Source organism: Tinamus guttatus, unplaced genomic scaffold (assembly GCF_059628265.1).
Source record: "Tinamus guttatus ecotype Peru unplaced genomic scaffold, ASM5962826v1 Tinamus_guttatus_pri_ptg000396l, whole genome shotgun sequence".
NCBI classification, from domain to species: Eukaryota; Metazoa; Chordata; class Aves; order Tinamiformes; family Tinamidae; genus Tinamus; species Tinamus guttatus.
The window spans coordinates 26,699-39,421 of NW_028288930.1; the positions used below are offsets into that span (position 1 = coordinate 26,699).

Sequence of the window (12,723 nt, forward strand, 5' to 3'; positions counted from 1 at the left end):
GGATGCAAAGGTGGATAGATGCACAAATGGATGGATGGATGGAGGGATGCAAGGATGGATGGATGTAAAGATGGATGTGTAGATGGATGCAAAGGTAGATGCAGAGATGCAAAGATGGATGCACGGATGGATGGAGGGATGCAAGCATGGATGGAAGGATGGATGGAGGGATGCAAGCATGGATGGAAGGATGCATGGATGCAAAGGCGGGTGCACAGATGGATGCCAAGGTGGATAGATGGATGGATGGATGGATGTGTGGATGGGTGCAAGGAAGGATGGAGAGATGTAAGGATGGAGGGATGCAAGGATGGATGCAAAGATGGATGCAAAGACGGACAGTTGCGTAGATGGATGAATGGATGGGTGTGTGTGCATGGATGCACAGACGGATGGAGAGATGCAGGGATGGATTTACGGACGGATGGATAATCGTGGGCACAAACACATGCACGGACAGCCGGACACGTGGAGGAACACACGGATGCACAGTCGGACAGACACGCAGCAGGGCACAGGGACGGCCACGCGGACGGACGCACGGATGGACGGGGAGAGAAGGAAGAAGGAGGCGCAGATCAGAGCCAGGCTGGCAGGGACGCGGCGGGACACGTCCTGGGTCCCCTGCGGGAGGAAGAGGAGGAGGAGGAAGGCCGGGCCTACCTGGGATCTTGAGGTTGAGGTCGCAGGTGCTGCCGATGGTGGCGATGGAGGGGGCCTGGCGCCGGCGCGTGATGCTCTCCTTCATGCGCCCCTCGCCCGTCACCTTCACCGTGAAGGGGCTCCCTGCGCGCGGGGGGCGCCGGGCTCAGCGGGGCCGGCGCGGAGGGGCCCCGGCGTCCGGGCCCCCCGCCGCCCCCGTGCCCACCTGGGACGTGCTTGTCGGCGAACTTGATGTTGATGATGTAGTTGCCGGGCTCGGTGGGGCAGTAGGTGACCTTGCAGGTGCCGTCCTCCATGTCCTCGCAGTTGATGTCCACCTTGCTGGGGCCCTCGATGGACAGGCCCAGCCCGCCATAGCCTGGTGGCGCGGAGAGGAGCTCGGAGTCGTGGCCACCACGGCCACCATGGCCACTGCCACCGGCTCGGGGCAGTCACAGTCACACCGTGGCCATGATCACTACCCCACAGCCGATGCCAAAGCCAAGGTCACATGTAGCCATGGCCATAGTCACTATCCCAGTCCAACCACCACCACAATTGGGCCACCTCCATGGCCAGCAACTATGGCCATCCCAGCCATGGTCACCATCCCATCCAGTTGTAGCCATGGCCATCACCCCATCCCATCCCAGCCATGGTCGCCATCCATCCCATCCATGGCTGTGGCCATCACCCTATCCCAATCATGGCCATGGTCACCTTCCCATCCCACCCATGGCTATGGACATCACCCCATCCCAACCACGGCCACGGTCACCTTCCCATCCCAACCATGGCCATGGACTTCACCCTATCCCAATCGTGGCCATGGTCACCTTCCCATCCAGCCATGGCCATGGCCATGATCCCATCCCAACCATGGCTGTAGCCATCACCTAATCCCAGCCATGGCCATTGTCACCCCCACGATGCAGCCATGGCCAACATCCCACGCCATCCAGCCATGGCCGTAGCCATCACTCCGTCTCAACCCTGACCATGGCCACTATCCCATCCAACCATGGCCATGGTCATGATCCCGTCCCAGTCATGGCCACGGTCACCTTCCCATCCCATCCATGGCCGTAGCCATCACTCCGTCCCAACGATGGCCATGCCACCATCCCATGCAGCCATGGTCATGGTCGCCATGCCATCCAGCCATGGCCATGGTCACCTTCCCGTCCCAACCCTGACCATGGTCACCATCCCATCCAGCCATGGCCATGGTCACCTTCCTGTCCCAACCATGGCCATAGTCACCTTCCCATCCCATCCATGGCTGTAGCCATCACCCCGTCCCAGTCATGGCCATGGTCACCATCCCAACCAGCCATGGCCATGGTTGCCATCCCATCCAACCATGACCATGGCCATGACCCTGACCCAACCAGCAATGACCATGACGTGGCCACAATGCGCTCCCCATGGCGTCACCGCCTCGACCACAGCACAGCAAGGACCCGGTGCCCGTCCCCGTGCCCACGGCGCGGGCTCACCAGCGCTGCGCGTGTCCACGATGAACTCGGCCACCTCGAACGTGTGGCCCTCCACGAGCCCCTTGCCCCACACCTTGACGCGGCTGGCGTCGCCGATCTCCGACTGCCCCACCAGGATCTTGAAGGGGCTGTTGGTGACGTGCTGCCCGCTCTTCTTCACGCTCACCACGTGCTCACCCACCTCCTTGGGCGTGAACGAGATGCCTGGGGACAAGCCAGGGTCACCAGGGGACCAACGGTGTCACCGCAGCCCCGCGGCTCACCCGGTCAATGCGCGCCCAAGTGGCATCCGCGCGGATGTGGTGCTGTGGATGTGGCCCTCTCCATGTCCCCCATTCCCACAGCCCACGTGGCTGGTGACACCACAGTCCTGTGCCCCGTGTCCCCATTCCCCAGGCAACCACATCCTCATGGATTTATGTGCCCTGGTCCTCATGTCCCCACTTGTCCTGGTCCCCATGTTCCCACGTGTCCCGGTCCCCACATCCCTGCACGCCCCGGTCCCCATGTCCCCACATGTCCTGGTCCCTGCGCCCTGGTCCCTGTGTCCCCACACGCCGTGGTCCCCACCTCCCTAGATGTCCTTGTCCCCCCGTTCCTGCATGCCCTGGTCCCCACGTCCCCACACACCCCAGTCCCTATGTCCCAACATGTCCTGGTGCCCATGTCCCCACGCGCCCTGGTCCCCATGTCCCCACACATCCTCGTGTCCATGTCCCCACACTCCCTGGTCCCTGTGTCCCCCCATGCCCTGGTCCCCATGTCCCCACGCGCCCTGGTCCCCCCATCCCCAGCCACCCTGGTCCCCACGTCCCTGCGCGTCCTGGTTCCTATGTCCCCACACACCCTGGTCCCTATGTCCCCTACATGCCCTGTCCCCACCTCCCCACCATGCCCTGGTCCCCACATTCTCGCACGTTCTGGTGTCCATGTCCCTGCGCGCCATGGTCCCCGTGTCCCCACATGCCCTGGTCCCCATGTCCCCACACATCCTGGCCCCCTTATCCCCACACATCCTTGTGCCCAGGTCCCCACATGCCCTGGTCCCCACCATCCCCACCCACCCTGGTCCCCATGTCCCCACAATCTTTGCTCCCCATGTCCCCACACATCCTGGTGTCCACATGCCCACACACCCTGGTCCCTGTATTCCCCCATGCCCTGGTCCCCACATCCCCATGCATCCTGTTGCCCGTGTCCCCACACTCCTTGGTCCCCATGTCCCCAGATGCCCTGGTCCCCACGTCCCCGCATGCCCTGGTCCCTAGGTCCCCACATGCCTTGTCCCCATGTCCCCCCATGCCCTGGTCCCCACGTCCCCACACATCCTGGTGTCCATGTCCCTGTGCGCCTTGGTGTCCATGTCCCCACACATCCTGGCCCCGCCATCCCCACACATCCTTGTGCCCATGTCCCCGTGCGCCCTGGTTCCCACCTCCCCACACACCCTGGCCACCCTGTCCCCGTGTCCCCACATCCCGGCGCATCCTGGTGTCCACGTCCCCATACACTCTGGTCCCTACGTTCCCCCCATGCCCTGTCCCCATGTCCCCATGCGTCCTGGTGCCCATGTCCCCGTGCATCCTGGTCCCCATGTCCCCTACATGCCCTGTCCCCATGTCCCCACACGTCCTGGTCCCCACATCCCCATGCATCCTGGTCCCCGTGTCCCCCCAAGCCCTGGTCCCCACGTCCCCGCACACCCTGGTGTCCATGTCCCTGTGCGCCCTTGTCCCCACCTCCCCACACACCCCGGCCACCCTGTCCCCGTGTCCCCGTGTCCCCGCGTCCCCGCGCATCCTGGTGTCCATGTCCCCATACACTCTGGTCCCCACGTTCCCCCCATGCCCTGTCCCCATGTCCCCACGCGTCCTGGTGCCCATGTCCCCCCATGCCCTGGTCCCCACATCCTCGTGCACCCTGGTTCCCATGTCCGCACACACCCTCGTCCCATGTCTCCACACACCCCGGTCCCTACGTCCCCACGTGCCCTGGTCCCCATGTCCCCTACATGCCCTGTCCTCATGTCCCCACACGTCCTGGTGCCCATGTCCCCCCATGCCCTGGTCCCCATGTCCCCACACGTCCTGGTGCCCATGTCCCCACACTCCCTGGTCCCCATGTCCCTGCACATCCTCGTGTCCATGTCCCCCCATGCCCTGGTCCCCGTGTCCCCCCATGCCCTGGTCCCCATGTCCCCACACGTCCTGGTGCCCATGTCCCCACACTCCCTGGTCCCCATGTCCCTGCACATCCTCGTGTCCATGTCCCCCCATGCCCTGGTCCCCGTGTCCCCCCATGCCCTGGTCCCCATGTCCCCACACGTCCTGGTGCCCATGTCCCCACACTCCCTGGTCCCCATGTCCCTGCACATCCTCGTGTCCATGTCCCCCCATGCCCTGGTCCCCGTGTCCCCCCATGCCCTGGTCCCCATGTCCGCACACACCCTCGTCCATGTCCCCATACACCCCGGTCCCTATGTCCCCACATGCCCTGGTCCCCTCATCCCCATGTGCCCTGGTCCCCACATCCCCATGCGCCCTGGTCCCCATATCCGCACACACCCTCGTCCCATGTCCCCACACACCCTGGTCCCCATGTCCCCTACATGCCCTGTCCCCACGTCCCCACACATCCTGGTCCCCACATCCCCGTGCGCCCTGGTCCCCATGTCCCCCCATGCCCTGGTCCCCACATCCCCGTGCGCCCTGGTCCCCATGTCCCCGCACATCCTGGTCCCCACATCCCCACACATCCTGGTCCCCACGTCCCCACACTCCCTGGTCCCCCTGTCCCCACGTCCCCCCGCGTCCCCGCGCCGCGTCCCCGCACCGATGTGGCGGTTGGGCAGCCTCTTGAGCAGGCAGGGCTCCTCGTTGCCCGAGGGCGCGCGGATGCTGGCCGTGAGCAGGCTCAGGTCGGTCTCGGTGATCTTCAGCGACACGTCCGTGGAGGTGCCCACGTTGAGCTGCGACGTCCGCATGGAGTCGTCGCCTGCGGGGCCACCGTGAGCGATGCTGCCACCGGGCCAGGGGGTCCCCCGCGGCAGGGCTGGGGAGGGACCCCCCAAGGATGGGGTGTCCGTGGCTGAGATGGGGTCCCCAGGGCGAGAGTTGGACAAGAACCTCATGGCCATGTGATGGGGTCCTCCTTGTGGCCTTGCAGGGCTCCCTATGGCCACGTGAGGGACCCTGTGGCCATGTGGAGGTCCCCACGGCCACGCAGAGGTCCCCATGGCCAAATGAGGGTGTCCCCATGGCCCTAGAGGGTCCTCCTTGTTGCCTTGCAGGGCTCCCTATGGCCATGTGGGGGACCCTATGGCCATGCAGAGGTCCCCACGGCCATGTGAGAGTGTCCTCATGGTCATGTGATGGGGTCCTCCTTGAGGCCTTGCAGGGATCTCTATGGCCACATGGGGGTCCCTGTGACCACAGCCATGTGAGGGAGCCTATGGCCATGCAGAGGTCCCCATGGCCATGTGAGAGTGTCCCCATAGCCATGTGATGGGGTACTCCTTGTGTCCTTGCAGAGCTCCCTATGGCCATGTGGGGGTCCCCATGGGCATGCAGATGTCCCCATGGGCACGCAGATGTCCCCATGGGCACCCAGGGGTCCCTATGGCCATGCAGCAGTCCCCATGGCCACACAGAGATCCCCACGGGCACACAGATGTCCCCACGGCCATGCAGATGTCCCCACGGGCACACAGATGTCCCCACAGGCACACAGAGATCCCCACGGGCACACAGATGTCCCTATGGCCATGCAGATGTCCCCACGGGCACACAGAGATCCCCATGGGCATGCAGTGGTCCCCACGGGCACACAGGGGTCCTTATGGCCACGCAGGGGTCCCTATGGCCATGTGGGGGTCCCCACGGGCACACAGGGGCACACAGATGTCCCCACGGGCACGCAGCAGTCCCCATGGGCATGCAGTGGTCCCCATGGGCACCCAGGGGTTCCTATGGCCGTGCCGCAGTCCCCATGGCCACACAGAGATCCCCATGGGCACACAGAGGTCCCCACGGGCACACAGATGTCCCCAGGGGCACACAGAGGTCCCCATGGCCACGCAGATTTCCTCACGGGCATGCAGGGGCACCCAGGGGTCCCTATGGCCACACAGATGTCCCCATGGGCACACAGAGGTCCCCACAGGCATGCAGCAGTCCCCACAGGCACCCAGGGGTCCCTATGGCCACACAGAGATCCCCATGGGCACACAGAGGTCCCCACGGGCACACAGATGTCCCCAAGGGCACACAGAGGTCCCCATGGGCATGCAGCAGTCCCCACAGGCACGCAGGGGTCCCCACGGGCACGCAGGGGCACCCAGGGGTCCCTATGGCCACACAGATGTCCCCACAGCCACACAGATGTCCCCACGGGCACACAGATGTCCCTATGGCCATGCAGAGGTCCCCATGGGCATGCAGCGGTCCCCACGGGCACACGGGGCACACAGATGTCCCCATGGCCACACAGATGTGCCTATGGCCATGCAGGGGTCCCCATGGGCACACAGATGTCCCCATGGGCACACGGGGCACACAGATGTCCCCATGGCCACGTAGATGTCCCCACGGCCACGCCGGCCGTCCCCACGGGCACACGGGGCACACAGATGTCCCCATGGCCACACAGATGTCCCCACAGACACACAGTTGTCCCCATGGCCAAGCAGAGGTCCCCATGGGCACACAGAGGTCCCCACGGGCACACAGATGTCCCCATGGCCACACAGATGTCCCCGCGGCCACGCGGCCGTCCCCACGGGCACACAGAGATCCCCACGGACACACAGATGTCCCCACGGGCACACAGATGTCCCCACGGACACACAGATGTCCCCATGGCCACACAGATGTCCCCACGGGCACACGGGGCACACAGATGTCCCCACGGGCACACAGATGTCCCCATGGCCACACAGATGTCCCCACGGTCACACAGCCGTCCCCACGGGCACACGGGGCACACAGATGTCCCCATGGCCACGTAGATGTCCCCACAGCCACGCGGCCGTCCCCATGGGCACACGGGGCACACAGATGTCCCCACGGCCACACAGATGTCCCCACGGGCACACAGATGTCCCCATGGCCATGCAGAGGTCCCCATGGGCATGCAGCGGTCCCCACGGGCACACGGGGCACACAGATGTCCCCACGGGCACATAGATGTCCCCACGGACACACAGATGTCCCCACGGACACACAGATGTCCCCACGGTCACACAGCCGTCCCCACGGGCACACGGGGCACACAGATGTCCCCATGGCCACACAGACGTCCCCGCGGCCACGCGGCCGTCCCCGCGGCGCCCCTCACCCGTGATCTTGGCCGTGAAGGGGCTCCCCGGGATGTGCTTGTCGTCGAAGCGCACGATGATGTTGTAGTCGCCGGGCGCCGTGGGCAGGTAGGACACGGTGCAGGTGCCGTCCTTGTTGTCCTGGCACGTGATCTCCGCCTTGGACGGCCCCTCCACGGCCAGCGAGAGCCCTCCTGGGGACACCGCGGTGTCACCGGCGCCGCGTCCCCGTGTCCCCGCCGCGGCCACCCCGCCGCGTCCCCCGCTCACCCTCGCCGGCGTCCTTGGTGACGATGGTGAAGGTGCAGGGCTTGTTGACCATGCCGTGGCTCAGGCCGGGGCCGTAGGCGCTCACGTGCCGCGGGTTGATGGCGTCCACGTAGAACTGCAGGGGACTCCCTGGGGACACGGGGACGGTGAGCGGCGGGGACGCCGTGGGGACGCCTTGGGGACACGGGGACACCTTGGGGATGCCTCGGGGACGCCTTGGGGACATGGGGACGCTGTGGGGACGCCTTGGGGACACAGGAACGCCATGGGGACGCTGTGGGGACATGGGGATGCCTTGGGGACATGGGGATGCTGTGGGGACGCCTTGGGGATGTGGGGACACCTTGGGGACGCCGTGGGGACATGGGGACGCTGTGGAGATGCCGCGGGGACACAGGGACACCTTGGGGATGCCTTGGGGACGTGGGGATGCCGTGGGGACGCTTTGGGGACACAGGGATGCCGTGGGGATGCCTTGGGGACACCTTAGGGACATGGGGACGCTGCGGGGACGCCGTGGGGACATGGGGATGCCATGGGGATGCCTTGGGGATGCCTTGGGGACGTGGGGACACCTCGGGGACACCATGGGGACACGGGGACGCCGTGGGGCCGCCTCGGGGCCGCCGTGGGGACACCTTGGGGACGCCTTGGGGATGTGGGAACACCTTGGGGACACAGGGATGCCTTGGGGATGCCTTGGGGACATGGGGACGCCTTGGGGACGCCTTGAGGACACGGGGACGCTGTGGGGACGCCTTGGGGACGCCTCGGGGACACGGGGCCGCCACGGGGACGCCTTGGGGACACCGTAGGGACACGGGGACGCCTTGGGGCCGCCTTGGGGACACGGGGCCGCCTTGGGGCGCACCGGGGATGTGGTTGCCGTCGTAGCGGATGTCCATCTCGTGCAGCCCCTTCTCGGAGGGCGCGTAGCGCACGGTCACCGTGCCGTCCTTGTTGTCCGCGATGCTGGGACGCGCCGTCTTGCCCGAGGGCATGCGCACCTCGCCTGCGGGCGCCGCGTCACCAGGCTGCACGGGCGCCCCATGCAGCGGCACCCGTGCAACGGCGCCCCTTGTCCTGCACCCATGCAATGGGTGCCCCATGCAGCGCCCCATGCAATGGTGCCCCTTGTCCTGCACCCATGCGATGGGCACCCCATGCATCACCCCATGCAACGGCGCCCCTTGTCCTGCACCCATGCGATGGGCACCCCATGCATCACCCCATGCAACGGCGCCCCTTGTCCTGCACCCATGCAATGGGTGCCCCTTGTCCTGCACCCATGCGATGGGTGCCCCATGCATTGCCCCATGCAACGGCACCCCATGCCCTGCACCCATGCAATGGGTGCCCCATGCAGCATCCCATGCAATGGGTGCCCCACGCAGCGCCCCATGCGATGGGTGCCCCATGCATTGCCCCATGCAATGGGTGCCCCTTGTCCTGCACCCATGCGATGGGCGCCCCATGCAGCGCCCCATGCAACGGCGCCCCTTGTCCTGCACCCATGCGATGGGTGCCCCATGCAGCGCCCCATGCAACGGCACCCCTTGTCCTGCACCAATGCAATGGGTGCCCCATGCAGCATCCCATGCAATGGGTGCCCCATGCATCACCCCATGCAACGGCGCCCCTTGTCCTGCCCTATGCAATGGGTGTCCCGTGCATCACCCGGTGCAAGGATGCCCCATGCAGCGCCCCATGCAATGTGCACCCCTTGCCCTGCACCCATGCAATGGGCGCCCCATGCATCACTCCATGCAATGGGCAACCCCTTTCCCTGCAGACATGCAAGGGCGCCCCATGCATTGCCCCATGCAATGGGCACCCCATGCCCTGCCCCATGCAAGGACGCCCCTTGTCCTGCATGCATGGGATGGGCGCCCCATGCATCGCCCCATGCAATGGGTGCCCCATGCCCTGCACCCATGCGATGGGTGCCCCATGCATTGCCCCATGCAAGGGCGCCCCGTGCATCGCCCTGCACCCATGCGATGGGCGTCCTCCTCATTGCCCCATGCAAGGGTGCCCCATGCATCTCCCCGCAGCCATGCAATGGGCGCCCCGTGCATCACCCCATGCAATGGGCACCCATGCAAATGCACCCCACGCATTGCCGCATACGAGGGCACCCCTTGCCCTGCAGACATGCAAGGGCACCCCATGCATTTCCCCATGCAACGGCACCCCATGCATCGCCCCACACGATGGGCACCCCATGCCCTGCCCCACGCCCTGCCCCACACCTGTGATCTCGCCCTTCTGCACGGTGAAGGGGATGACCAGGTTGAAGGGCCGGAGGCTCTCGGTGGCCGCGGGCGGCTCCTCGGTGGCCTTGGGGACACGCGGGGACAGCGACCGGCGTCAGCGCCAGCCCCACGGCGCCTCCGCGGCCCCACGTGCCCCATAGCGCCCGCTGCGCTCCCCACACCTGCCCCATGGTGCCTCCGCGGCCCCACGTGCCCCATAGCGCCCGCTGCGCTCCCCACACCTGCCCCATGGCGCCCGCCAGCTGCCCCATGGCCACGTCCCCATGCTGCCCCATGGCACCTGCTAGCACCCCCAAACTCCACTCTCTGCCCCACGGCACCCACCACGGTCCCCACATCTACCCCATTGAATCCACCACGGTCCCCACATCTACCCCATGCTACCCATCACGGCCCCCCACGTCTGCCCCATGGCCCCAGCCCTGCCCCACATCCCCAGCCCTGCCCTATGACACCCAACCCGATCCCCACATCTCCCCCATGTCCTCACCATGGCCCCATCCCTGCCCTATGGTCCCAGCCCTGCCCCACATCCCCATCCCAGCCCCACATCCCCCAGCCCTGCCCCACATCCCCACCAGAGCCCCCAGCCCTGCCCCACGGCTCCAGCTCTGCCCCACATCCCCATCCCAGCCCCGAATCCCAGCCCCACATCCCCATCCCAGCCCCACACCCCTACCCCAGCCCCACATCCCCATCCCACATCCCCAGCCCAGCCCCACATCCCCAGCTGTGCCCCACATCTCCACCGTGTCCCTACCCCATCCCCAGCCCCACATCCCCACCCCAGCCCCACATCCCTACCCCAGCCCCACATCCCCATCCCAGCCCCACATCCCCACCCCTGCCCCACATCCCCATCCCAGATCCACATCCGCATCCCAGACCCACATCCCCAGCCCTGCCCCACATCCCAGCCCCACATCCCCACCCCAGCCCCACATCCCCATCCCAGCCCCACATCCCAGCCCCACATCCCAGCCCCACATCCCCACCCCAGCCCCACATCCCCATCCCCACATCCCCAGCCCCACATCCCCACCCCTGCCCCACATCCCCATCCCAGCCCCACATCCCAGCCCCACATCCCAGCCCCACATCCCCACCCCAGCCCCACATCCCAGCCCCACACCCCCACCCCAGCCCCACACCCCCTCCGCGCCCACCATCACGTGGAAGGGGCTGTTGGGCACGTGCTCGCCGCCGAAGCGGATGGTGATGACGTATTTGCCGGGCTCGGGCGCCGTGTAGTAGATGTCGAAGGTGCCGTCGTGGTTCTCCACCACGTCCACGTCCAGCTCGGCGCCGTCCGGCGTGGACACCTTGCACGTCACCTTGCCCTGCCCGGCCGCCTTGGCGTCCACCGTGATCACCGTCTCCTCGCCGATGTGGATGGTGGGGCCCAGGCAGGCGCCTGCGGGGGCGGCCGCTCAGCTTGGGGGGCCGCCCCACGGATTCCGCCGCCCCCCACACACGGGGACCCGGCCCCACTTACCCAGCCCGTGGCCCCCGATGGAGACTGCGGAGAGAGACGGGGGGAGAGCGGTGAGACGGGGCGGGCGGCGGGGGGGGGTTATGGGGTGCGGTGGGGCGCAGTGGGGGGGCAGTGCAGGCTGTAATGGGATGGCACGGGGGTGCTATGGGGCACTGCTGGGGTGCTGTGGGGCAGCGCAGGGTTGCAATGGGGTGACACAGGGATGCTATGGGGCACTGCAGGGGTGCAATGGGGTGGCACGGGGGTGCTATGGGGCACTGCAGGGATGCAATGGGGTGGCATGGGGTTGCTATGGGGCACTGCTGGGGTGCTGTGGGGCAGTGCAGGGGTGCAATGGGGTGGCATAGGGGTGCTATGGGGCACTGCAGGGATGCAATGGGGTGGCAGTGCAGGGGTGCAATGGGGTGACACAGGGGTGCTATGGGGCACTGCTGGGGTGCCGTGGGGTGGCATGGGGATGCTATGGGGCAGTGCAGGGATGCAATGGGGCAGTGCAGGGGTGCAATGGGGTGGCACGGGGGTGCTATGGGGCACTGCAGGGATGCCGTGGGGTGGCATGGGGATGCTATGGGGCAGTGCAGGGATGCAATGGGGTGGCATGGGGATGCTATGGGGCACTGCAGGGATGCAATGGGGTGGCACGGGGGTGCTATGGGGTGGCAGTGCAGGGATGCAATGGGGTGGCACGGGGGTGCTATGGGGCACTGCTGGGATGCAATGGGGTGGCACGGGGGTGCTATGGGGTGGCACGGGGGTGCTATGGGGCACTGCAGGGATGCCGTGGGGCAGTGCAGGGGTGCAATGGGGTGGCACGGGGGTGCTATGGGGCACTGCAGGGATGCAATGGGGTGGCAGTGCAGGGTGCAATGGGATGGCACGGGGGTGCTATGGGGCACTGCTGGGGTGCCGTGGGGCAGCGCAGGGGTGCTGGGGGGTGACACAGGGGTGCTATGGGGCACTGCTGGGGTGCTGTGGGGCAGTGCAAGGATGCTGGGGGGTGGCACAGGGATGCTATGGGGCACTGCAGGGGTGCAATGGGGTGGCACGGGGGTGCTATGGGGTGGCAGTGCAGGGTGCAATGGGGTGGCACAGAGGTGCTATGGGGCACTGCTGGGATGCAATGGGGTGGCAGTGCAGGGATGCAATGGGGTGGCATGGGGGTGCTATGGGGCACTGCTGGGATGCAATGGGGTGGCACGGGGGTGCTATGGGGCACTGCAGGGATGC

General features: G+C 66.5%; 1 protein-coding gene across 1 annotated transcript in view; it reads right to left on the reverse strand.

The window, feature by feature from the left end:
• Nucleotides 1-12,723, reverse strand: part of LOC104569353 (filamin-C-like) — a gene marked incomplete at both ends in the record, with an annotated part of 59,329 nt that overhangs the window by 25,523 nt on the left and 21,083 nt on the right. The window contains 10 exon segments of the mRNA XM_088530955.1: nt 664-786; nt 869-1,021; nt 2,142-2,345; nt 4,974-5,135; nt 7,476-7,649; nt 7,726-7,854; nt 8,597-8,737; nt 9,978-10,065; nt 11,168-11,415; nt 11,497-11,520. Of these exon segments, the coding sequence (XP_088387081.1) occupies nt 664-786; nt 869-1,021; nt 2,142-2,345; nt 4,974-5,135; nt 7,476-7,649; nt 7,726-7,854; nt 8,597-8,737; nt 9,978-10,065; nt 11,168-11,415; nt 11,497-11,520 (1,446 nt within the window).